Source organism: Argentina silus, assembly GCF_951799395.1.
Source record: "Argentina silus genome assembly, chromosome: 7".
Classification (NCBI taxonomy): Eukaryota; Metazoa; Chordata; class Actinopteri; order Argentiniformes; family Argentinidae; genus Argentina; species Argentina silus.
This window is the reverse complement of record NC_139661.1, coordinates 5300730-5328668: the sequence shown is the minus strand read 5'-3', so window position 1 is coordinate 5328668 and position 27939 is coordinate 5300730. Positions and strand designations below refer to the sequence as shown.

The following is a 27939-nucleotide window of genomic DNA, read 5'->3' as shown; positions in this document are numbered from 1 at the left end:
CAGTCCTGGTCTTGATCTTGATGCCCTAAAAGCATGCTACAGCTACTGATAAAGATAACAATTTTAAGCAAAACTAAAAACCGACTTGCAGTATGTTTGAAATCAGTTTACACCGAATAAATGCCTCAGTGTTGTTTAAGCATTGTTGTTTGCAGCCTAAAGGTTGAAGTGTCAAATAAACCCTAAGTCCAACGCAGTTCCTATCAGCATTATTGTAAACCGGTCATCCATGACACCTGCCAAGAGGCCTGCTGCTGGGTTTGGCCTCATCCTCAAGAACACGTCCAAGTTAAATATTGCTGCCCCGGCACTTTGTAGGGCAATGCCCTATCACCACTCCTCTTTATCTAGGAGGTGATGTTTATGACAGTGCTCGGAAAATTAATGGCACTCCGTTTCCATAATGGAAAAAAAAGAGGGAGATACCACACGCAAACACACGGGGGGTGGGGGGGGGCTGTCAGGGCCCCAGTTTTTTTACTGCACTACATCACAAGCTGACCAATGTTATCGGCGGCAGCTCTCCAGAAGAGATATGTCCTACACCATGTTCCCAAAAGTCGGATCAAAGTGGATGACATAAGCCAGTGTACCCTTCAGAGTAGTAAGATAAATGTACAGAGCAGTCTTTATCAAAGGCTTGACTGTTTTAAGATCCTGATTAAAGCTTCAGAGCTCTTTTTCCTTCCCAGTGGAAATAGGTGTTCAAACATGATTCTGTTTTAGTTGGCCTGCAGCTCCACTGAGAAGCTCCCTTTTGGGCTTGCCATGAGATCCCAGAAGCCGTGGCTGTTGCGTTGCGGCACAAGGAATTCACAGTGTTTTTACTGTGTTTTCTAAACCATGAAATGCACTTCAGTTCAGCCCTGCGAGAGGAAAAGAATAATAGAGACAGCGATTTCCTTTGATCTGGGCCTTGTGCAGTCCTAAAAAAAACTAAAAAGGGGTTTACAATCTAAGACGACACTGTCTAACATTGTCTAAGAGGAAGGCTAAATGACTCCAAAAGCGAAAAAACATTGTTTATCTTGACACCCTTTTCCATTCTCCACCAACTGATATCATCTCTGCTTTCTTTCTCTCAAGATGAGCAGATTGTTGTCAGGGGGAGAAGATAAATGAAGGGCAATCCATATTACAACCAGTCCCCCTCTGTGATATCAGCCAGGCCAGATGGCGGCTGGAAATACAAAGCTGATAAATAAAAGTCAAGTGAGAAGTAATGACATACAACCAGAGAAATAGACACAGGGTGGATACAGTATGTGATGTGGAAAGAGAGAGAGGGAGGGGGGGGGGGGGTAAAGGAAGCCTACGTTTAAAAGGAAGTAACTATGGATAACAAGGGCATAAGCAGTAACCAACACTGTAACCAAAGGCTCTAAGGCTGTCCTTTCTCCTGGTGTGATTAATGGTTTGGTATCACATCTGGGTTCTTATTAGTGCTGACATGAAATGAGATCACTCCCATTCTTTAAAGTCACCATCAGAGGTTTGGACATCATTGTCTTTAGCAAGCCTTTGATGTGTGTGGGACCTGGTCCAGCCCTATTGTTCCCTGGAACCCACAGTGGGAATACAATGGTCATTTCTCATGTCTATCCTACGGCTCACAGATTTAAGCAAGTCACTCGGTTAGCTCGGCGGTGGTCCTGAGGTGTATTCATGGTATGAAGTATCACTTTCAAGAGATTGTTTCAGTATATGGCTCACACAGAGGTTTTTGTTCTGAGTAATGCAGGCAAAATATACAGCTGAACAGTTTTGGGGTATCTTGTGCTTGTACAAACAAGACAGCTAATATGATAGATACTATTTATTATATCATACTCATTAACATCCCATTACTGTACAACATGTATTACTTAGCCAACTGGCAAACTAACAGAAATGTGTGACTATACCCTCAATGTCAAAGTATGAATCTATCCCACTATAAATCCACCCTAAGCCACATTATACAAACACATCTTAAGAGGTCACTATCAGACATATAGGGCATTACGGTACAAATTGGCAACTCTTGTATTATGAATATGTTATCTATTGTCTTTGGAGCGAATGTGGGAGTGTACATTCTTAATCTTGTGATTTTGCCTTGCTATAGAGATCAATAAAACAAACACGCTTATCGGTCCTTATCGTGACACCTCCTATAATGCAAATATACCAGAGCTTATATAAAACAACGCTTGTTGCAACACATTGCAAATACCCTGTAATGAATTCTGATGCAATGACAAGCTCCTCAGGCTGACGTAGCTAACATAACGAGGTAGAAAATGATTAGTCAGAGAGCCCAGTGTGTTTACTATTCAGTTGCCCATATACCTGTGTAGTCTCTGTAATTACTCTAATGACAACATTGTATTAACATGCTATTACATAGTACATTAGTACTGTAATTAATATTTAATTGCTTACAGAAGTATGGGACTTTTGGGCATTTTCTGTTATTACGCAAGTGAAATAAGGGCTGTTACAAACCACACAGCTCATTGTAATTAGAGTAATTACAGCATTACTACACAGGTGTAGGGGACTTAGGTGTCACCTGTCAGGTGGAGACTTTTCAATTGAGTGCAAACCTTCTTTTTTTTTTTACTTTGCAAAAATTGGGTAACATATAGTCAATGCTACTTGGTTTTTGGCAATCGGCACAAGTCTATTTCAAACCATCTCCATATCTGGCAAGCTCCTTGTACACCTGTTTTTTCTGCATGACTATGAGATGAAAATATGCAGAGAATTCAGCGTGTCTTAATTTCAGAAACTGGAAGTTAAACTATGAGCTCAATTTTCGTTGGCGTGTAGTTGGAACTATGTCAACAATTAACCAAATAGAGAGACAGTATGGCCATACATTATATATGAAACTTATGGTGGTACGCAGCTGGTCTGCCAAGATATGAATCAAAAACATGCATACCTTGACTTCCGCTCAGATGGCAGGGAGTGCGGAGGCTCTGTTATTGGGTTAGAGATTGGGAGAGGAGGCGTAGAGAGGCTGAGGCCTGCCTCTGGAAGACATGTGCTCTGACCTAAGTGGGAGAGTTGCCGTGCAGTATTTACTCAGGTGGAATAATACACAGCCACGCAGGCCAGTGTGTAGTGATAAAACAAAGAAGATTCCAAAGAATGTTCTCCATGTGTTGCTAAGAGTGCGTGAGGGTAAGCTTCCCAGATGGAGTAACGGCTCTTTGACCACTTATGCGTGGCTACAGTATTCCACCCCACTACAGATTTATATCTAACAAAGCAGGATCAATATTCAATAATTTTGCTGGCTAACATTTATAAAATAAAGTTAAAGTAGAATATTAGTTATTTAGAGAACTGAGTTAGTGACACAATGCCCGTTTCAAGTTGATCTTTTGTTCTTTATAAACTAAAAAAATGTGGCTTCCTTGAATATTTCGTAAAGTAAGCTGGCTAACCCATTTGGCTTTGAGAAATGTCAAAATACCTGCATTGGATCACTGGACCCTTGCCTGATCAAGCCTCCTTTCCAATGCTGGGCAAAGGCTTGATTTAAGAACTGTCATTTCATGATATTTATCTAGTTTACATACCGCAAAATGTTAACATGCACCAAGTTCAAATCATTTCATTTTGAGAGCTGGAGTTACAAAGAGCTGGAGTTACAACTTGAAATGGCTAATGAAAGAAGCCTGGACTGAAAATGCCAATGTATTGAAGCAAAAGGAATGAAATGAGTTAATTCCTATAGGCCCGACAAACATTAAATTATCTAACGAATGAGAAATCAGCGGGGCTGCCTGATCTGTTGACACTAGTGGTATTTTGCCCTTGGTGCAGTTCCACCTGCAACATTTGTCGACACAACACATCTGCCAAACTTCAGCAACATGGTGGTCCATTTCAGTTTACATTTCACAATATCAATTAAGTACCTCTGATTTTTTCCCCGTGGCAAGATGTTTTTTTTGGCAAAGCAGGCCTTTCAAACTCCAGTTTAATCCAATTCATCACTCATTTGGTCCAGTATGAGTTTTCTTTCCTTTACTCTCTACCACTTTCAATTTGCCTTAGATCATGATAGATCACTCAGGATTTGTTTTCTGGAACTATCATCTTTTTCTCTCCATGACAACAAGCAAATACTTTAGCTGCTAGGTGTGAGCCCTGTGCACACCTTACTGCTGTATTGCCCTTGCTTAAAAGTGGACAAATAACATTCTCAGTCTTCACATACTGTACAGACAACACAGTGTTGATTTCCAACTTCAACAGTCAAACATACAGCCTCCAAAACGTGGCAGGTGTACATTCCTTGGAGGGAAGAGTGAGGAGCCTCTCTGTACTTTTTAACACTGAGGTTAAATGGTTCCTTACACGTAAGCGAGCACATGTGCCATGTGTCATCTTGACAAATGATAGCTGTGGATGGGAGTTGCAGGAATAACAACATCATGATGTTGGTGAGCGGATGAGACAAGATTCCATGCCGGGACAGATAAGCAGGTGCACTCTGAAGCTATCAAGTGGTTATGGATGAAAGGAATGCAAAGGGAAAAGGATGTAAATAATGTTTGATAACAGCAACGGCTGACCTCAACCCGATCGCCACAGCGCACAAGATGGTGCTGATGTCTTCAAAAGGGGAAAGGGAAACTTCAAAACCTAAAAGAACCTGTGTCCATCAAAAATATTGAGAGGCATGTTTGGACCACCTGGACAGTGGTATGTTGCTCGCTCACTAGATTTTCTCCTTGTCTTTATCATGAAAATGATCATGTTGGTCAGGAATTTCATGATGATTCAAATAAAAAAAAATAAAAAACATTTCTTAGTTTGCCAATCCCACTAAGTGCTACATAATTCTCTCAGAATAGTTGATTCATCGCATGCTGTCCAATAGACTCTCCTGACAGGCGCTCTCCAGTTGTTTAAGTAATTAAGATGTCAGGGAGGACAAAGGGGGCCATTTATGTTAAGAGTTAAGATAAGGCTAAACCTTGTGAATCCCTATCCACACCAGTAGGCTGTGGATTACATAACGTATCAGGTGACGAGGGTCTTAAAATGAGGGCCATATTATCTGGCTCAGGGTGAGACATTTCACACTGTGAGACTCTGCAGAAGACAAACAGCTCAATCAGTGACTGAGTGACAACGCCCGCTGGTATGTGAGCGGAGACATGTAGACACACATTCACACATCTTCACTGTCATGGGCACTGGCACTTGTGTCAGAGCAGAGCTAGCTTTATAAAACAGTGGGTGTGACAGAGAGTGACAGAGAGGTCACTGTGGTCTGCTTCTTTCAGTAAGTTCCTCTGATGCATTAGGAAACCTCTCTTGCCCATTACTTAAAGGAGTATTACTAGGAACAAGGCACAAGAGATAAATCGTAATACTTAAAGAAAATAGAAAAATCTCTACAATCATCTCCCTCCTTGTAAATCTCCTACAGCAGCCAAAATAAGAGCCCCTTAGAGCAGCGGAACAGAACAATTGTACTTTATAAAGTCCCCAGGCTCCCAGATGGCCTCCACTTAATGGAATCGTTCCTTTGATACAAAGTACAAAGCTTATTGCAACTCCCCATCTCCCCAAGAGTAAATCCAGATGATAGATGTTTTGCTGGTGTCAGTCCACAAATCCAAATGTGTTCCGAATGTATTCAAAGAATTTGTGAAAAACTGAGACTGGGCTTGAGAGATTAGATTAAGTGTATCCCTTTTCATCTGCTCTGAAAATGGTCCAGAGCCTACATATTTGAGATGATTTCTCGGGGTTCCTGCAGCTGTTCATTAGAGGGCGGAGCAGAGGAAATCATTAAAGAAGGGCACTTCCAGGCACTCAGTGTCAGTGGTGGAAGAAAAGAGGCAAGTGGTGCCACTTGCATGCTAGGATGGAGCAGCCAGATCATATGGGATTTGATTTCCTGGGGAACAAGCGTTTCATTCGCATTCAGTTGACAACTTGCCAAATATGTTCTCTGGAGACCCAGTGTTTGTAATTCCAGTAGCTTGAATCTTACATTTATTACACTTTCATTTGGGGGAAATATGACATGGGAAAAACCTCAGTACCAGCCATTAATGGCAGCTGGGCCTTCAAGATGAAACTTTGAGAAATCTTTTCAAATATGCACAGCTTGTGGAAAGATCCCATTCTATTTGTGAAGAAATTCTAAATGGTAGTTCGAAAACAATAAAATATTACTTGTGGTCTTTTTCATCTTTTTATTTTTTCTCTAAATGCCTCAACAGCAGATGTGGCACATTCTGAAAGAGGGCACAGCTGCAATATGTGCATGTTGGGCCAACACAATACATAATGATTTGGCTATCCTTTTTCTTTTTATAGACTCAAGACACTACCCATGAAATCCATGTCTTGTAATCAGCCAAGAATAATATTTCACCATAAAATGTTATGGCTTTCTACTAATGCTGCAAGTGTGAGAAAATGAAGCGAATGAATGGGTCTAGCCCAAGTAATATCATACTATGGTACTCAAAAAGTCAGCTCTCGCTAAATAACAACCATAAATCAACACGATTAAACTCTCTAGCTATTTGAATTTAATTTAAAATCTAGAAATAAATAATGGAGAATCTTTAAAAGCCTGTAAAATGATCACACGTCACAACGGTCAATTCTCCTTAGAAAAAGTCCTCTTTGTCTACTTGAAAGATGGTCGCAAACCGGTGGAGCCATATCCCTACCTCTTCTCAACTCTGCAACACCATTCAAGTCAAGGTCATACGATAGCCCTGCAGGACTTTCCTTTCTAAGGCCATCCACCTTGGCCTGATGCTTTGAAATCAACTTGCTATTGTTATTTTTACTGCCCATGACAAGGACAAAGGCCTGGGCAGCGGGGACACACACACAGACTGTAATGCAATAGGGCTGGGAATTCCTCTTTAATTTCAATGCTAAACTTGATCTCTGGGCTGCATGACTGACCACCTTATTATCTATACGCGACAGGGGCTTATCAATACAGGACTCACTGGGTCCACAGACCAAAGACAAACACTTCCTTTGTACAGGAAGTCCCCCTGGGCGATGGACACACAGCAAAAGCCAACCGCCTGAATGACTGGCCTGAAAGGGGTGGGAGGCTGACAAAATCTCCAACAGCCACATTGATAAAAAAGAAAAAAAAGAAAAAAAAGAAATGAATGTAAACCTAATCCAATGAGTGTTAATCAAGATATCTGTGTGTGTGTCTCTCTCTGTGTGTGTGTGTGTGTGTGTGTGTGTGTGTGTGTGTGTGTGTGTGTGTGTGTGTGTGTGTGTGTGTGTGTGTGTGCGTGCGTGTAAGCCTATGTGTGTGATTCCTCATGTATTGAGGAATACAATAAAGTATGGTGGAACCATTGCTCAAGGACAATAGACATGGAGAAAGAACATGTTTTCTAACTCGTGAAATCTGACGGCATGCAGTTGTTTCCTTAGTACAGGCAAAACAAACTGACTGCCACAGTGATACCTTTGTTGCTTGGTATTGGGCCAAGAGTGAATATACTCATACACTCTTTATGGTGAGGCAGAGTTTGCCATGTGCTCTGTTTTAATGATTAATTTCCCTTTCCCATGTCGCCAATGAAATGATAGCATAAAAATTAAGAAAGAAACCTAACCATTTTTCGATCATTATTAATCTTGCTGGCCATGAATATTTACTTTCAGGGTACATCGTGTATTTGCGGGTAATTGAAAGTTCATTAGTCATTAAGGAGAATAGATTCAGTAATATTTAATGAAGATATGACTAAACCAATCTTTTGTCTTCAAGGCCATCTAAGCTCTACGTTGTTTTACTTCATGCAAACAGACAGTATGTCTCACACAATAGTGGTGCAATAGGATAATGACAGACACAATAGAATAATCTTGCAACTCTAAAATCTGTACTTTAAGCAAATACTGAAATAATATGCCATACTAATACAATGCTCAATACCCAAAACACAGCCTATCATTTGTCAAACTAGTACAACTGAAGTCTATTCTATACTTTTGTGGACTACGCTTCAAGAAAAAACGAAAGGTGTTTCTGTAGTGCCTACAAGTAGGCTAATCATTACCTGAAACACATGCTGTTTTGATAGCAAAGCGGATTTTGGGTATCCTTGCACACACCTTACTTCAAAAAGGCTGGCTTACATTGTTGAATATGCTCCATTAAAATGTTTGGTTTGCAAGTTGAACCAGGCATGCACTGGATAAATGCTAACTGACTACTTACAGGCAATGACGTCCTTGTTCAATGCCAGATACACAATAGATCAAATAAACATGTGTCCTCTGCCTTATGTTTGTGTTTTATACTGACCAGAACAACACGCAATCACAACATCTTCATAGCTACAAAGAGTGGTGGAATTACCAACTAAGCTTTCTCAATGCACTGTTGAGAGGAAGTTTGCAAAGTAAGCATTTCATTGTACAATTTACAATCTGTATCCTGTGCATATGACCAAGAAACTTTGACTTGACAATGTGCAGTTGTTGCATTGTTAACATGGATATGCTGAAACTGTATATGCTGAATACAACCAAAACCAATTAAGTAAGTAATTGGTTAACTACTTCTTAAAGTTACATAACGGAGACAGGATTTTTTTTTCCATTGGCAGCACCTGAGTGAGTTAGATGCAACTGACATCACCAAATACCCCCACAAACACCGCAAACAAAAAAGGAAAGGGGGGTGGGTAGAGGGACACCTTCAATTTCAGATGTGTACCTCCAACAATGGACACCCTCCGGCATCCTGTGCAGGTGTGACCTGGATTTGATAAAAAAAAAGAAGAAAAAAAACGTAACTTCTTACCCAGTGTAAATAACGCCAAAGCTGCCCAGGTGCACCTTTTGTTTGTGTGTGACTTTTGGCAGCGGAGTGACTTTCGCAACAGGGCCGGGGAAGAAAAAGCACAATGCAGGCCAGGCAGAAGGCTTTAGAAGCTCAGCTGATGAGAAAGATAATGCAAGGCTCAGGAGTTGTTCAAACAGCCCAAAGGCCGGGTGTTCAATAAAAAAAAAAGAAAAAGAAAAACAGTTAACTTGAGTGGAGTTATTATTTTGCTCCCAATTTGGAAGGCATGCGGCCTCTGGCCTCCCTTCAGTTCCCGGGCCAGCCAGTTTCGCCCTGCCTCTGTCCTGGGGGGTAGAATAAGAGGGGCTGGGGGTTAGACTGCACACAAAGGGAAGATGGGCCGTTCATTAGGACCCATGTCTACTATCAATCTTTGTAATGTCTTTTGTGGAGGGACAGAACGATGGAGTCACCAGAACGTGTATTAACTGACAGGTGTAATTTCAACCCCTCACTTCAAAGGTTGAGCGTGGCATAAAAGAAAGATAAAAGGGTGACCCCCCCCTGATGAATGGGGAAGATGATGACATACAATATACATTTTTGCTCTATTATGCGTCCGTTTGAAAGACTATAAATCACCCCCAATGTTTTCTTTTTCCCCTCTTTTCCTGTTTTTTTTTTTGAACATCTCAAAATGGTTTGAATAGTACTGTATCATTACTTTCACAACAGTGATGAATGCCTCATGATGAATTAGCTTAGTAATGTCTGTAAAGTTTGCACTGTTTGGGGCGAGTTCACAGTAATGATAGGAGACTATTCAAACATGGCTGGACAAAATGTGAAAATTAGAGCCTTAAGGGCCAACAACTTGACGTGAAATAGAAATACTGAGAAGGCGTTACATATCTGATTACTCTATGATCTTGTTTGCCTAAGATTTGGATTCCGGGAACATACAGGGTTTCACAAAACAGTGAATGTGTGAACACTGTAGGTACAATATAGACATTGGCCTGGATTCAATCTAGCTAACATGGCAGTGGCTTTCCAATTGGAGAGAAAAAGAGCACAAGATAAATGCTCCACACACTATTTCTATATAGTGGTCACTGAGAACATTCAATAGAATAATGAATTGAGCAACCGCGTTCTAATGACATACTACTTGACATCTTTCAGGGGGTTAGGCTAGCCTATATGCATTCCGTAAAAAAGTAATAAATTGCACTTTGGGGGATGCTTTGCGATGCTGTGGTTACTTATGTCATCCAGCCTGATAAAAACATCCTGCAAGTCTGTGTGACAGATCCTGTGAGAGCAGACAACGCAATTTGCATAGGAATGATGACCAACCGAGGAGTTGTCCTTTCAGGGTGATTTCACATGCCAGCACAGACATGCTGTATGGATCTGACTCAATGGAGACAACAGCTAATGTCGCCTAAATGTGAGTAAATCACTGTTTCATGTATATCTGTCATTACAATGTGTTGTTATTCTGCAAAAAAAAAGAAGTATGCATGTCAGAGTCAATGACTTGACAATTGCCAGTCTATGGAGCGCTGTGTTTAAAATTCTACTTTTCGTTTTCCTCCCAGATTCTAATGCTGCTGCAGTATACCTTAGAGTAACCCAGATAGAAAGTATACAAAAAATGAATAACAAGTGTAAAATGAGAGCTGTTTTCCTTCGAGTGTGCGGGAAAGCCTGGTAATTGGCAGAGGGGACGTGAGGACCTGGAATGTGTTACTGGGGCTGATCCTCAGGCCTAAGGAGCAGGGCGAAGTTCCTCCCATTGCACTCCTAGAGCCATGTGTTTCAACAGCTCATCAGGAGAGCTCAAAGGGAGTGCTGTGCAGTATACCTTACACCACTGGGTGGTCTTATTATTGAACCTTATCAAAGATTAAGGTTTGTAATGGGACTCTTTCATGAAGTGGATTTCAGGCCTACATGAGAAAGAAGGGCTACATGAAGTAAAAAAACAAACCGTGTTTTGTTGAAACCGAGAGACGTAACTTCAGTTCCGTTGCCGCTGACTCTTGGTTCATACAACTCTTTGGATCTGAGCATTTCAGTTGGGCTAGAATCAAAGGCTTGAATATCTAATCGTGAAAAAAAACAGAAAAGAACTCCTCTGTGTTGGACAAACTACTTTTTGTCAAAGCAACAAAAGCCTGTCAAACAACAGTTTTTCATCCCTTTATGCTATGCCATTTCTCCCACATGCAGGGAAGGGGAAAATACACAGAGGAATTAAGATATTGGTTGTATATGAACAACCGTGATACTGTAGGTGGTCTCGTCAAATGGTGCTTACTCTCTCTATACCATGTGACACCATGAGAAATTCCACGTGTAAGACCAGATGAATAGCTAGTCTAGGTACTTATCGGGGTGACTATTGTAGCCATTCTATTTCCATCACATTAACAGCCCACTATTAGCCATTGTAATGTCAAGCCTTTATACAGCCAGCTGCTTGTTTAAGGCACACATTCATGTGTATATTCAGCATAGTGGAAATAAGCACAGGTCATTGCAGAAAATAACTGGGGGCACCATTTAGACTCAAACAGAGTAGTCAATAGAGCATTTAATGTCGAGTGTAAGCCTATTTAATGTTACCACATTTCAAATCCACAAGTCAATGCCAGGAAGAGGTTTACACCTGATATGGTTCGTTGGTCATTATATTCAGTGAAATGGTGTAAATTCTATTCATACCAGGAGTATTTGACAGGTATAATAAGAGGCCTATTTTTATAATGACTCAGGGAGTAGTTAAACCAAAACTGTGGACGTTTGATATACTCTCTTACCTGTGTAAGAGCTGCTGATGTCTATTAACCATTTAGTAGCCAAATACTATGAACTTGTATTCAAACATGCGACTAATTTTTTTTTATTATAAAAAGTTGTAAGCATAAACACATATTGCCATTAAAAAACACATTACGTTTTCCAAGGCTGGTAAAAAATGATAATAATCCATAATGTGAATGTATGGGCCTTTATAAAGAAACAGACAGTATATCTTGCATATGCCCACACATGGGTAAATGTTGGCTGGAATACATTTAAGTAACATAAACATACCGAAGAGGTCAAGCTTCGTCAAACTGTATTAAGATTACCTGTTACTCAAACAGTTTCCAAGAGAAGAGGTATTAAGTGCTCAAATGTGGGTTCGATTTTAAACAGAGAGGGGGGGTGGAGGAAAATAAACATTTTCCCAGCACAATTTTTCATCAGAGGAAGCACTTTAGTGGGGGAAAAAATAGAAAGGAGGGAAAAGATCATGTCAGCATAATATTGTTGGTGATACACAACACTATATTTTGTTCCGTCGTTTTTTTTCTCTCTCTTTTCTAAACACAGGAAGAGGTATATTAGACACTGCTTGATTCACAGCTTTTTTTTTTTCGGAGTCAGCTACAGTGGTTTCTTTGAATATCTGTGAAAGGAACAAGCTGTAACTGAGTCTTTATGCCGGCTTCAGTAACGCAGGTCTGAAAAGCCAGAAAGGGGGCTTCTGCATGTGACTGTTTACACAGTCAACATCCAGTGGGAAAAAAATCTGTGTCTGGTGGTTCTGCCTCTGCTCCCTCGTTGCACCTCATGTGATCTTATAATTGCAAATCCCACAGGGGCAGGTAAAGGGAGGTCAAAAAATGAAACCCCTCCTTTTTTTTTTTTCGGCACTCTTACCGGGGTCCGGGGGTGATTCGTTCCGAACCTATTGCCGCCGCTAGCCGACCCTGCGAAACAATGCCTCGCACAGTCCCTCCCTTTTACCCCTCGCTTTTTTGGGGACTGTGATTTCACATTTCATTTCTCGAAAAGCGCTCGTATTCTAACCATGTGGAGTGGCCGGAGCATGGCTGATGTGAAACATAATGCTAGCAGTCATAATAAACAGTTAGCCTGACATTAGAGGTTATCCTCTCCCAGGTTCCCTTTTCATCCTGGTTGCATTACAGAGAGCAGGGTTCCCCTAGAAGGGAAGCTCATCTATCACTGCGGCTAACAGGTTCCCCTGCTGCCTTTCAGGCCCACTCAAACAGCTGGGCCTGACTAAAGCCACCACACTGCTACAGCAGCGAGCAGCAACAGCAGGACGACATACTGTTGAACAGCCCCTTACAGATCTTACCAACTTGGGAGCCTCTTGCTTTTAGTATAACCAAACAGCCTGGACTCGGATAATGAAAATTCATACATCAGATTTGTACTACTTAGTGTACTATAGGAATAGTAGGAATAGCAATCTTGGGGCCGGATTCAATCAAACAGGTTTGCCTTACAACAGGCTTAACACAGTAGCTTTGTTACAGATGTAAGCCTATGTTAAATACTTTTCTGTGTACATCTTGCACTGTGGGTTTGTACTGCATAACATTAGCAGTTAAGAGTTAAATCATATCCTGTAACACAAAAGGATTACCTCAATCGCTTATTTTCTTATTGACAATGCTTTGTGGCATGCAATTAAAACAGCCATAAGTAACAGCTAGCACTGGTGAATATGTGAGTGGAGAATAGGTGCTGTTTTTTAAGGATAGGGGTACAATGATACATATCTTTAGATATCTTTGTTTTTATACACATTTTTCCCCATCTGATTTATGTATGTAACTGCAAAGACAACATTGGAACGACGTATGGAGCACCAAGGCATTTGACAATTGTCTATTTTTACAATATCTTGACCCTTTGATGTGTTAATGCATTAGTATCAAGGATTAATGTCTGAACAGAACTGTAAATAAACCTTGTGACAAGGTTCATGGGCAGTGGAGGTGATAAGTAAACCCAGTGGTAAAGACATAAATAAATACATTCCCATATATACAGTATACAATAGCAAACGTACACTTGTAATTCTAAGCTGTTGGAGGACCCTGAGGAAACAGACAGACTAAATGAAGACATGAACTGGATGTTCAATTCACCCAGTTGCGATATGATTGCTGTGTTGCAGGGTTAAGATAGTGAAACAATAACAACGTAAAGCATCGCTCTGTTTGTTTTAAGCTTGCTATACTGAAGCTCGCCAGGGAGGTACAGGTAGTTGGCGTTGGCGTTGGCACTCAGTAGAGCTAACTGGGTGGTGGATGGAACCAGGGCAGGCGGCTGGCTCCATAGGAATTGGGAGGGGGCATTTCCACTCAACCTGACACAGTGTAGATTTTGTTCCCGTCCTAATGGAATTGCAGAAATATTTGGGGGGAATCCCATTACGTAGCAATTGGAGTGCTGTAATAATGTACTCACAGTCATTTTCCCACTGCGGTTGGCCTCCTCTCGCTCTGCCAGGGCTTTCAGGAAGTTATCTTTGAGTTCTTTTCCTACACTTGCCAGTGTCCTGGAAAAGACAACATTGAAATAGTTTGAAATGTTTCTTTAAATCCAAAAATGTTTCGTAGAGCCTTAAAGGTTCTTTACTGACGTTTTTTACAATCTTGCATAGCTGCATGCTGCTTTCTCCATCTCTACAGTCATTATTAATAATTAGGCTACCACTATTCTGCATTAAGCTTAACTGGGTGAAACTTGGCAAACAGTATATATGAAATGTGTCTACACTTTTCCATGGGCCTCTATAAGTCAGTGCTTTGAACCAGATTTTTTACCTTTTTTCTTTCCACAGCAAGCAGTAAAAGACTAAAGTACAAAACAATTTAAATTTAAATAAAGTACATAAGAAATTAGGTATACATTCTTCAATCAGATAGTGAAATAGAGCAATAGATCCATAATGGAATGCTGTAGCTGTTTGTTTTAATCAATTGTCCAACTTGAATATGAATGAACTCACACACTGTTTCATTATAGACATTTGATATTTATTTATACAAGTTGTATTCTTTTTTTATTCTGGAAATCCAGCAAACACACAGGCCCTGTCAAATGTGTTCCCTGAGTTTTGTTAATCAATCACACTGACCGTTTGGAGAACTGCCGGGGCTATAAGATTAATTATTTCAAGGATTAGTCTAAATTATTTTGTATCATATTATGACAGCTTTTTACACTGTAGTTGGCCGGTTTCCATGGAAACAACGTTTTGGCATACATTGAAGCCTCCACACCTGACAAAATATTGGCACTGATGTTTCAAACAGTTAACAGTTCAGTACCAGCAATAGAACCTTGTCACTCATCCAAAATTCACTGTGCGAAAACTTCAGGCTCACAAACATCAGGCTCACACCAAGTTTGCAGAATCATCCTCAAGGCAGTAAACAAGTAATTGAGAACATTTTGCTGTGGTTTAGACAGTTTGCAGTCAAGATAAAGTTTTGGTAGAAAGGATGTTTATTTTTATACGGGTGAGGTACAGTTTTAGAGGTATAAGAGTTCAAAATACTTTTGTTGGATCATTTTATGTAAGTGATAGCCTAAATGTGTCTTTCAACAATTTCGCAGATAAATGAGTTATCTTTTTTTAGTTTTAGTTTTTTTATTTGTAAAAATAGAAAGACGGTTTGTACAGTTAAAAAACAACAACAGTATATTGCCCCCACCCCCCCACCCCCCAGAATAAAATCTAGATAAAAAAAGGGTGTAAAATAAAATGAAATCTTGATTAAAAAGTAATGCTACTGGTGGTGTAGAGCTGTGATGGACAGTAGGTGTTTCTTGAATTTTTTATTAAACAATGATGTGCCCCAACTTGAAAATGTGAATTCCCTATAATGCACCATAACAAACATTATTTCTGTAGGTCTAAAAAGTCAAATGTGCTGTTGCCTATATAATCTATGCAAAATAAAGCCACTCTATGTAAACTGTAGATGTCTGAAACAGTGTAGATGCTTAAAAGGAAGTGAATCCTCACGGTTAAACATACCATGTGCTTTGGGTAAATAAATGACAGCTTATAAATGAACCAAAGAACATTTGTTCTGCCATAATAATTATATTGTTATCTCATCATTCAGCACATGGTGAGAGTGGTCTGCTATGCCAAATATGTGGTCAAAAGCCTGTGTGAGTATTTTCATTGAAATAAACCAAATCAAACATTCAGACAACTTATCCCCTATTCATCCAAGCCAAATATCAATGTTAACAGACAGTTGTATATCAAGCAGAATGGACAAGCAAATAGCCATGCAGGAAGTTCTTTGAACAAAGTTACTTCACTATGAGCGGTCTCACTCTAGCCAAATGTTTCCTTTGGGTTTAATTGGATAGACATTAAATTGTCAAACTCAAACAATCAGTTTTATCCAAATAAATCTTGTAAGCTCATTCTGAAACAATGCTGTGATATCACAAGGACCTTCATGATAACTCTCACACTATGGGGCTAGACTAGAGTATTGTGCAAGGTAAATCATTCTATGCTTTTCCATTCAAGTCAGGGCAGAGATGATCAATTTATGTAGCTCTGAAGAGGGCCTGAGTTGAAAGTCCAGTTCCCAAATACTTTGCATTTTCATTCTTCCATCATGGAGAGATCACAGAGTATGTCACATGATTAGGCGGGTAAATGCGGTACATTGGAAACCTTACTTCCACATACAGTCCCTTTGGAAAGTATTCAGACCCCTTCACTTTTTCCACATTTTGTTGTGTTATAGACTCAATTTAAAATGGATTAAATTAAAAGAATTTGCCATCAATCCACACACAATACCCCAGAATGACAAACCGAAAACAGGTTTTTAGAATTTCAGTAAATTTATTAAAATTGAAATACAGAAATACCTCATGTACCTACGTATTCAGTCAAGGGGTCAAGTCAAGGGGTCTGAATACTTTCCGAAGGCACTGTATCTTACTCTATCAAATCAGTTTTGGTTTCTAGAGTGGAAAGAAGAGTGGATATATCTCTAATATAAGTATTCAAACTGGACCAAAGACAATAATGTCTTCCACACTTTGGTCCAGTCCAGGTGTGTCGCAGAATGAGTCCTACAATGAGAGCCTGTTTGAGAAGGGGGCAAGATGATGAATTCTCAGGAGGGGAGGAGTGTGATTGAGAAACAATTGCCTCATCTCTGTGTGCAATCAGTTGACCATTAAGGGCTTCCATTGACTATCTGCCATTATGCAAATGAGGGAGACACCAGAAGTCATGCACCTGCATTTGCCGGAAGATTTAATATTCTTAACGAGTCCCTAAAACCCCTCTCTGTGGTAACAGGCATACACTGTTGCTCAACTCAGGTTACAGAGGGCAGGTGGAGCCCTTTACAAACAGTCCCACTGCTTGGAAAGGATTTAGCGGACCATGACGTGCTTGGGGCCTTCATCTTTTTTGTTCTGGATGTTCAAAATAGAATGTGTGTGTAGGGTAGTGGAGGGGGTACTAAATATATGGAACACACACACGCCATTTACTTTGGTTCAGGTATATGCTAAAACCAAAATGTTGCAAAACTACAGAATGTAGGGTTTCAAAGTGTCTTCACCAAACAGTTCCTAAAGTAGGACTGACAGAATTGCACTGTAACGAATGGCACGCAAAGCACTCTTAAACTCTCAAATATTTTTTTGATATTGATTCAACACTACTGCCATCCTTGCCATATCTAATTTGAATCTCAATCACTGTATGGGGAGGTACTTATTATTAACTTTTTGTGAACACATTCACAACAATTCTATTGGTCTATGAAAATCACCTGCCGTTTTTTTCACATCTGTTGTAACACCAGATGATGAAAGGGGCACAGTCTTACTCAACTTAATGAATAGCAAAGATCAGACAAACCATTAGACAGCCATTTCAAATGAAGCCTAGAGTCAACAAGCAGAGGTGTGAACTGTTAAACATGATTAGATTAGTTCCATTTGAGAACACTTCTCAAAACATGTCCGCCTAATCTGTTTCAAGCATGTGCTCCGTAGAGATTTGAGGTGCATACATAGCCATTCTTCAGAGCCTTTGGTTTGGACATTGGTTCACTGAGAATACGTTAACATGTTGTGGTGGACGAGTCCAACTGTGATGCCGTGCAGCCGGGTTGAATTACACTGAGATTACATCAACACCTACAGAATTTCTAACAGGGTGTCTTTTCCAGTTGTGTTTCCTTACTGAATATGCATGCAGGGCTCCTCGACCAGGCAGGTGGTTGCCATCTTCTGTGACAGCATCTAAATGTCAATCATCCCAGGACCAGATGTGAAAAACTGCAGATATGGGACCAGTAAAGCTTGTGAACCTGAAAAGGTGCATTGCTCCAATGGACTTTTATCCTCCTCGGTGTTGAGTCTTGTGCAATTTGAGTGGGGTCAGACTTGCCAAAGCCATCCTCTGCCACTCAAGCTTGAGACCTATTCAATTAACTCCCAGAGACCCCTTAGGTTATTGAGGAAATCTGGTACATTTGAAGGTTTTGAGGGGTGTAACAGGTTGATCTCTTGAGGCAGGAGTATCTAACCCAAGTTGTTAAGAACTAAAGGTAATCACAGTAATAATGTCTTATAGCTTTGTCGCATATGGAAACCAACTTTTAGTCATCCTTTGTAACTTTCAGCCCATTTAGGGAAAATATCAAAAGGCCACAGATGCACAGTGGTAAGTGTCGAGGAGGTAAGATCTTATTTCCTGTGTACTCAAGCACTCTGCTCCAAGGCCCACTGAACAAACCAATACTGTGGCTTCCGTTGGTATCTTATTTACGAGTGGAGAGATACAATCTTACATCTGTGTGGTGTTTAGAGGCTGATGTGAGTGTCAAACAGATGTGATTTAGGCACATACTCAATCAGTTGCCAGAAGCCACACAACGACAACAAAAAAAGACTTCCGAGAAATCTTTGCATTCTAAAACTGACCATTACTCCCTAAAGAATTTGGCACCTAGAAACTGCAATGCTGGTATCTAAAATAGTAGCAGTAAGTGTGGTAGCATTGGTTATGTTGTCCGACTGCCTACCAAAAGTGTCACATGTTCACATATCACTGTATATAGAAGCGCAACCGTAAACATGCCTTTCAAATGTGTTCTCTTTGACTGCTTCCGGAACATGGTGCTCTCCTCTAAATGACCTGTGTCATAGAATGTAACGACCCCTGAAATAGTGTATTTTTCAAGAAGAGGACGCTGACTAATCTTGATTGAAACCAGGCAAGGGTAAGGACTTACCTCCTGCTCAGGGAGGATCACTTTATACGACTGCTTTAAGGATTTGGCTTGGGTAATGATATGGTTGTGGTAGCATTATACAACACAGAGTGTATCAGCCATTTAAACTCACGTAGTAAAGATGTTTTACTTACAGGCGTATCGCGTTTGTTTGACTTTCACTTACAGTAGATCTGAGCAGTGTGGTGGTGCCTAGAAACTACAGAATGTGGATGACTTCTAAGCTGCTGAGCCATGTCACAATGGTCTCCTTAAGGGTCGCCTTATTATTGGTCTTTGATGGCCCTCAGAAAACAACCCTGTGTGCCCTTGAAAACATTGTGTTGATGCTCATAAAGTCCGATTATTTACATTCAATTTGAGGGTGTTTTGGACATAAGCCACACTTAAGATGTAAGCGCCTTTATTGTTTTAAAGAGATTCCAGTGGATGATGTAAAGATTCAGTCAGAGGTTACGAGGTGGGGGGAGATTGAAGGGTAAACATGCACTTAATTATGTTCTGTGTAGATAGAAACTGAACCGGTGTTCTTTGCCACACTAACTTTGTTACTCTGAATATACAAGCTTTTTCAAATGGATTCTCTTCACTTGTGTGCCAATTGTCATTCAGTGGTCGTTTATATACCCTTATTCTTTGGTGAAGAGGAAAGCAAAAGTATAGCCTACAGTATTAATAAATACAATTATACTATCACTTACTATATAAAAAGGCAAATATATTTACATTGATGAAGCCAGTCATGTGTGTGTGTGTGTGCATGCGTTTTTGTGTATGTGTGTTTGCACATGTGCATGTCTGTGTGTGTGCGCATATGTGTGTGCGCATATGTGTGTGTGTGCGTGTGTGTGTGTGTGTGTGTGTGTGTGTGTGTGCGCGCATGTGTGTGTGTGTGTGTGTGTGTGTGTGTGCTCACATGCGTGTGTTGGTCAACATGAACCATGACCACAATACAGAGGAATCATCAGGACCAGCCCAGAGCCCACAGCAGTAATTAATCCCGCCAGGGGGATAATAAAAAGCATGTTTTATCAAAATGGATTTCAGATGGCCTCAAGTGCTTGATATACAACCCTCCAGTGTAACTGTGTCAATAACTAAAGGGAAGCTGTTAAACAGCTCAAATTCTGACACTTTTATATGGACACTGAGTCCACAAGGCAAAAAAATGTCTTCATCAGACATGCTGAAGGAAACAATAACAAGAGTGAAAGAAACTACCAAGTCTTAAATTACCCACAAGCACTGTAATTCACAAGATTCTGTTCATTCCACTCAAAAGGTTCATGATGTGCTCTTCTGTTACAGTTTTTTTAATTTTTTTTTATCAGTAACCGGCCCCTGTCATGAATTTATCAGCCATGTCAAACCCCACCAGCCCTGGGATTTACCAGATGTTTTGTGTTCCCACATTGGTATAAAGGAGAGGAAGGACTTTGTGTTTTTTTAAGTTCTATTGCACTGGGACATCTTTAGTAACTTACAGGTCTTTGGCATACAACCCTTCCAAAATGTCTTTTGAAAGGTCTCAAAACCAGAGGTAAATGTTCTAGACAGACATTTCAACAGGCTATCCCCTATACTGCCTACCGCAAAGCTTGGGCTTTTCATGCATATTGCAAATGAGATGTGTTTTCTGTTTTGTTGCGGGAAAAGAGGAATATTCCGATACAGGCAACCATCCTCTTCAGGAGTTTGTAAAAGTGCTGCAAGACTTCCATAAATGTTTGCTTCCGTGTCTGAAGATATTTGTATTTTTATATTGTATGATTTTAGGAGAGAATCAGAGGTGTGTTGCATATTATAACAATCATTAGTCAATGTATTAGGCCAAGTTTAGGAGCAACATTTTTATTAAGTTATGGTAACACAACATATTTAGATATGTTAAAAAAGTGTTTGTAAAGTGTTTTTTAAATAAGTTATTGATGATAAACTATCTATCTAGTTATTGATGATAAACTATACTTTATACAATGGGTGGTTTGGAATTCCCATTGTTAGAGCCTATCCTGCCCATGACATATAAGACAACATACACATGGCCACGTCCATTCATAAAAAGTACCTTTGTTTCTGTTGTTAGCAATGCACACTACTATAACTACGACTACTAATCCTACTCCTCCTACTACTACTACTATTACTACTACTACTAGTACAACTACTCCTACTACTACTCCTAATCCTACTACTCCTACTCCTACTACTACTACAGGCTACTTTTACGACTACTACTACAGTACTAGCCATGCCACCAACATTTAGGTTAGTTGGCTAGCTAGCTATCAAACCACATGAGCTGTAGAAATGATGTAAATCATGTCGGGTACCTCAACACTTTTAATCCAGCTCGTAGCCAGCCAGCTAGCTACTGTAGTTGCTAGCCAGCCAGACTTAATGAACGCAACATTGTGCCGATCACTGCCAAGCACAAGCCACTATGTGTGCGGCGCAGACTGCAGGCAACATATACGTGCCATCTAGTTTTGATCGCATTCCCATTCCCCCTTGGTATACAATGTTAAGTCAGAGCACAAGATGCCAGCATCTTGACAGTTGACATTGTTGATGAACTAGTGCCATCATTTTAGAGTTTGATATGTTCACAATGTTGTTAGCAGCAAATAATGTCACTTCCATTGAAGTGCCTGGCAACACTAAAGTAATCTTATCAAATCTGGATCTGTTTCCTCTGGAACCTGGAACCTCTCCTAGTTATAAAATATAATCCAACCACACGACCTTCAGATACATTGCACCTTGACAGGTTTGGGTATGGCAGAAACAGAATCTCACCATCTTTTTAACGATACGCATTCCAGCAGTCCGCTGCAATCCCCAGGACAGTTATAATACCTCCCAGGTCTCACAGCAATCATCGGTGAATAAATAATGAGCTGTAATAGGCCCGCTATTCGTCGTAAACTCCACATGACCTCCTCCAACTTAACAAAGAGGGACACTTGAAGCAGCGGGATGCAGGCCGCATTGAGGGTGACAGTTGAGTTCATGGAGGATGGGGGAAAAAAACTAAACCTGGCTACATTCAGATTCACAGGTCCCATTTCCTTCTGCTGCACTAGTCAGGGGGAGGTTGTTCACCTACTGCCAGTATAATGGCTCATTGAATCTGCCCTCCACCCACAGAGCTTTGCACTGCGCCTGCCAGCGCAACTCCTGTTGAAAAACGTCCCTTTCCCGCTCCTTACTTTGCTTAAATTACAATAATAGAGAACAGGATCTGCATTTTTCTTTTTCTTTTTGTGTTCAAATATACTAGAATTTGAAAAAGGAATGTAATTTATACTAGTCTTTGGCCCATGCCCCATAATGAAAGTCTTAGAGGAATCACATAGTGGTGAAAGTGCAGGGCCAGCACATATTTGGAGGCTAGGAGCTCACTCCATCTCCTGAGTGAGTGAAGGATTGCTGCTGGGTCATGGAGGCCGAGGCCCCAAAGTAAACACAGGTGTTGAGGAGGCAAGTGACTGGGGTTACCCCATCCAGTAGCTAAAGAAACACACACAGTCACGCTTGGAGGGAAAATAATACCTTGGCAAATAATATAGAAGAGCGTGTTTCAGTTTCCCTCCGTCGACAAATCTCTTATCAAGCCTCATTTGAGAGAATTAACAAGACTTTGGCCATTACGCTGTGGTTATTAGAACTAATGACTGGGTGTCAATCTAGCAGTGATTCTGGAGTGTTTTGGAATTACTGCTTGTGGGTGTCTCACGTTGGTCTTTGACCTTGTGGTGCAAGTAGGCCCTGACATTCACAGGAAATGAAGATAATGACGCTTATCACCTGGCTTTATGAAGCCAGCATATTAACCAGCATCTTACTCCCATGTGACAAAATGCAATAGGGTAAGTCAGACAAGCAGGCCGTTGCGCTGAACTTGTATGGCTTTTCCTTGACCTGCATAGGCCTTCATTATCTTAATGTGACTCAAAGAGATCTAGCTGTCCGAGGCAAAACATAGCAGAATCACTCACTCGGAAAGTAAGAGTGAATGTGAAAACACGCAGGCAGTGAACAAGGTTAACTCCGGAGAGGTAACATATGAGCTCACCGATCCCTAAGAAGAGAGAACTGAAAGTGTTTTCCTGGAGTGGAATAAACCACCAAGCTCCAAGCCGTCTCTGCAGGGGGTGAACAGCTGTCACTGCTGAACGACTATCCACCAGTGTGTTTACAGACATATAAACACCGCATTAGTGTGAAGGATGCTCATCCAAGGCCGGATCCAAGGGCCATTCGTTGGACCTTCCTTCTCCCCAGATGATCTTTCAAACAATTTATTTAGCAAATGGGTTCAGCGTCTCTCATGCGATACCTACAATCTGCAACCCCCATGGCAGTTGTTTTGAAAAGCACCTACATAATGTCTTTTGGCCCAATTGGTTTCACCGCATAGCCGTAGCCCATTCAAATAAGCAACGTTTAAATATGAAATTCTGTGGAGAAGGCACCTGATGAATGAGGGAATGTGTGACAAATTGGATGTTATTTCTTAACCTTGCTCCTCACCAAAAAGCTCAACATGGGGTCCACCGTAATAATAAAAGTTAAAACAGCTTAACAAAAGATTTCTTATTAGAAATTCTGTAAGAAAGGCTAATAGAGAGGTTAGTGAATAATCAACAGTTGGTCGCAAATGTATGATTGTGTCTCTTGGAGGAACTTTGCGTTTTACTGGTTAAAGTTGGCAGTCAGTGTATTCCCGGTCAGATTTTTTCTCCCTCTCTCTTGGTCTCTTAAAAGCACAAGAAAAACAGGATTCAAGGGGAGCTGCTTGCTTTGGACAGATGACCACTGGCATGAGTAGGCTCTGATACCACAGGCAGAGGTCTCACTGTAATTTTCAAAAGCAAGATGGGGCTTCAAACTAAACAAGGTTGTCATCTGAAACATGGGGAGAGGTGAAATAGAGGGGGATGTTGTATGGCAACTGGCCGAGCCCATCACCTGAGGAGAACTGTGTTTTGTATATGAGGCCTATCCCTGCTCTGAAACGCCTCTAAGTTGAGCTGATGTTTAAACTGGATGTTTTTTGTGTGCCAAGAACACTATGCACCATGAGTAAAAATAACGGGGCTACAGTAAACACAAATTAGCCATAAAACAAATAAATAAGGCTATGTAGCCTAAATAAAGAAATGGTGAAATACCCTTGTGCCCCCTCTGTTGTGGGCGGGATGTTTGACTTAAACAAGCGCTTGAGTTACTTAATCAAATAAGCTATGGTGGATGATAAATAATCTGGGTCTGTGAAATACTTGATATAGCTAATTCAAAATAAACAGATTGGATTTTTTTCAAATTCGTATCCATCAAAAGCTTGGTTCTTTTGGAATGCTATTGTAGTAACTTACTCTGAACACTATGTTGTGAATAAAATGAACTACCATCAAACATAAACACACACACACACACACACACACACACACACACACACACACACACACACACACACGACTACCGTGCATGAGCTTACCCTCCAAAACACCCCTCTTTTTTAACTTAAAGTGTTCCCACTTGTGCTCACCTAACTATGCACTGACCTGCACTCTCAATAATGATTTATCTCCCAACTGGTCTCCAAGTCAATTTTACTATCTGTTTGCACAGCTGAAAGGAACAGCAATGTTTACTGCAGGGAATGCCGAAGAAATTCAATACAGCACATTGCCCTGAGCTCTAACTTTGTGCTATTCTATCACGTTTGCCAAACAAATTTGATCCGTACCAACCCCTAATTATCATTAAATAGCTGATGTCTCCTTTTCCAAAAAAGCCAAAATTTGTTTCAGCAAAAAAAAGTCACCCATAATTAATGGCATGTCATTAAAAAGTTTAAGGAGCTTAACATTCCTCCTTAACTCTTGGCTTTGCCTAAATTTTGCAAATAAATACTCAGCAATTGGCTAGACATTTGTGAGGAAGACATACGTTGACATAAGACAATTTACCTCAAAGAGCAACAGATGTTATGAGATTATTTAATCTTTTATTCTTGAGACAGATTAGGGTTTCAATGGTTTGGGGGTTTCAATAGCCTGGCAGATGGGAACTTTCAATAATACAGTGATTTCTTGAAAATCAACACGTACTGTACTTGGCATATTTTTCCTGAGAGTACTTGGGAAAAATAATCTTATGGAAAATATTATTTTGGGCTGGTGGACGTCAAGGGAAATTCCGCACAGCATGACAATTTACTTTATTTGGGGCTTTTTTTAAATCCTCTGTCACCTCTGATTACAATGAGCTGAATGTATCAGTTACACATGTGCTGCACACGATATTCTACCTGAGCCCCTCATTGTGCTTTGTGGCCACCCTTGCTAATAGGAGGGGTTATACTTACATTCCAGCATGAATGTGTAAAAAATACAACAAATCCATTTTCATGTTTTTGGATATGTATCAACAGAATCAAAGACACATTGTCAGCAATCTATAAACATTCAATTCATCAATATGACAAAATCATACACATAAGCTGTTATCATTAACTTAAAAACACAAGCCAAAAAATATAAATTCACCTAAAACCAGTTGAGAAAGTTATAAGTTCTTTACTGTAATTGTCAGTGTACTTACACACTTTCAATTCAGTAAATTCAGGGCATGAATTGACATTAATTTGAATTAACCTCAGCCAACATAAACCTTTATCATTCATGTTTTTGGCCACCTCACTTCTTCCACCATTGTGTTCGGCCTACAAAGTAATGCATGTTAGTCAAGAGCAAAAAATAGTTAGGCATAAGGTCTTGGAAATGATGATACAGTATAGCTCAGGAACACTGTTTCCTTAAACATAATGACCAGTAATAGCCTTGCAGCACAGTCACGATGGACATTTTCTCTGGATGAAATTGCTAGGCCTAGGTTCTTCACAGATCGCCAGGGATTGGAACGCTTGTTCATCCCTATCGCCCAACGGGTGTGAGCACAGTTTGGCAACGAATCGGGCGATGAAGATCTCCCTGTTAACAGCCCATTGGTAAAGTCACATTTCAAACAGAGTAAATAAAGAACAGAATGTTTGTTCTGAAACAAACCAATGCGTTTGCAGATGTATGTCGCAGAGACCGATTTTTTTTCTTTAAAACGTACGCAGCCCTAGATATAAGCATTTACAATATTGGCTCTGCATAGGGCACAAGCAGTTCGTGAGGAAGTGAAGCAAGAATGTCCAGGAAGGCGAAATCATCGGCTGATGCACTCTTGAGAAGATTCCATTGAAATCAAAAAGGAGAGGCCATTATAGCTTCGTCTAGGAATACAAGTCTATGTTGTTTATGAAGTTTTAAACAAGTAGCTACATCCCTAATTTGCGACAGCAAGACCCCCTCCCCCGTGTCTATCTGGTTTGCACATGTTGGCTATGTGGTTTCAGTCTCATCAGTTTGTAGTAGCTTTTAATTATATCTTAATGCAAAAGTAACTTAACCACAGGGCAACATGTTGTGCATCATCTAAACTCCTCATGACAATAATTTACTCTGAATACACTTTATTTGTGACTTCTGAAGCATTTCCTTTACACACTCAGAAGTGTATGAACATACAGGTGCCAAAAAATATAAAACTTCACATAGGCCTATGGGCTCTGTAGTCTTTTGAATCCATATTCAACAGGTCGGGGGGGGGGGGGGATTTAATTTGACTCTTCCGGAACTACAGTAAAGTTCCCCCTCCTACTGTATGTAAACTAGGCGGTGAAAATCAACCAATGTGTTGGTGGTCCTTGGCCAGGATCCAGTGAGCCAGCAAGCGTTGCACCAGGGACGGACCTCTGCTCGCCATAATACCTACAGTTCGCTGCAGAACCCATCATATACATCCGCCATTTACAGGACCCCAAACTACAAAGCAGATGATGACAGTGCTGTCTATTAGCTTTATGGCAAGGGCTATATAATGTGAAAACCACTTCCACTCCTGCACCTGGGGTATTGGGAGGAGGAGGAGAACGGCGGGGGGGGGGGTTCGATCGCGAGTAATCAAACATCAGAGACCTTTGAGCCCGAGGTAAAGGATGTGAGGGATAAAGCTGAACACATCCCAACCTCCGCAAGTCGCTAACCGCTGTAACAGCTCATAATAAAAACCTCTTTTTACACGGCAGTGGAGCGGCTGACCTGGAGAGCAGCAGTACATCCACTGGATGGGAGCCCCTTTGGATACGGTGGGAGCGCTGCTTACAAGACAAATGGCATGTGAAGAGGAAATGGCGGCCGAAAACAACAAGCAAACACATGTTTCCATTAAAAGAGGAAAGGAGACACCATACCAAGTGCTTCTTTTGGTTTAGCTAGCATTAGCTCAGTACATAGCTCTCAACCACTTTAAAGGGCAGCAAGGCTAAGCCACCTCAACCATGACAAATCCTCTAATCCGCCGTGTTGCTATTAATTTTGAGAGGTACAATGAATGACAAGGAGACTAAACAAAAGCCTTGATTTATGGCCATTTCAATTTGAAATGAACAACAGGTTCATTAGATAGGCTAAACAAAGTGATCAAAAGAGCTATGCCTAAATCTAAAAAAAATGCTTTTTAAAGGTCCAGTACAATAGGTTGTAATGACTATGTTTAATCAGTAGTGATCAGGGAATGAGATCTCTTGAAAGAAATATTTTATTTATCGACACCATTTTGGTACTGTGAAAGCGTTTTCTTCACTTGGTTTGTATACAAACATGTTGTTACTGGCCTGGGGCCTTCTAGGTGAGTTCTACCAATTTTTGCCTTTCTATCTCTGGTGGCAGCTGCAAGTCCATTTCGTGGGTTTATATTATTATTAGGGAGGATGTTGTTGTTTGGAACATCAAACTGAATTTCGTTGTGGTGGCCAAAGGAGGGAGATTTCTAACAAACTTATGCCCTGCATAAGGATTAAAGGCTGGTCACCCAACAATCCTCTTTGTCACTAAATCAAAAGCATGATTCATTTGACTCACTGAGCAAGCCTTTTAAAAAGAAATCAATCATGGATTGAGCAAT

General features: G+C 40.5%; 1 protein-coding gene across 1 annotated transcript in view; it reads right to left on the bottom strand.

The window, feature by feature from the left end:
* The window catches only part of cfap299 (cilia and flagella associated protein 299), a gene marked incomplete at both ends in the record, with an annotated part of 70965 nt that overhangs the window by 33542 nt on the left and 9484 nt on the right, over nucleotides 1–27939 (bottom strand). Inside the window, one exon of the mRNA XM_083673120.1 lies at nucleotides 14084–14174. Within this exon, the coding sequence (XP_083529246.1) occupies nucleotides 14084–14174 (91 nt within the window). The remainder of the gene's footprint in view (nucleotides 1–14083; nucleotides 14175–27939) is intronic.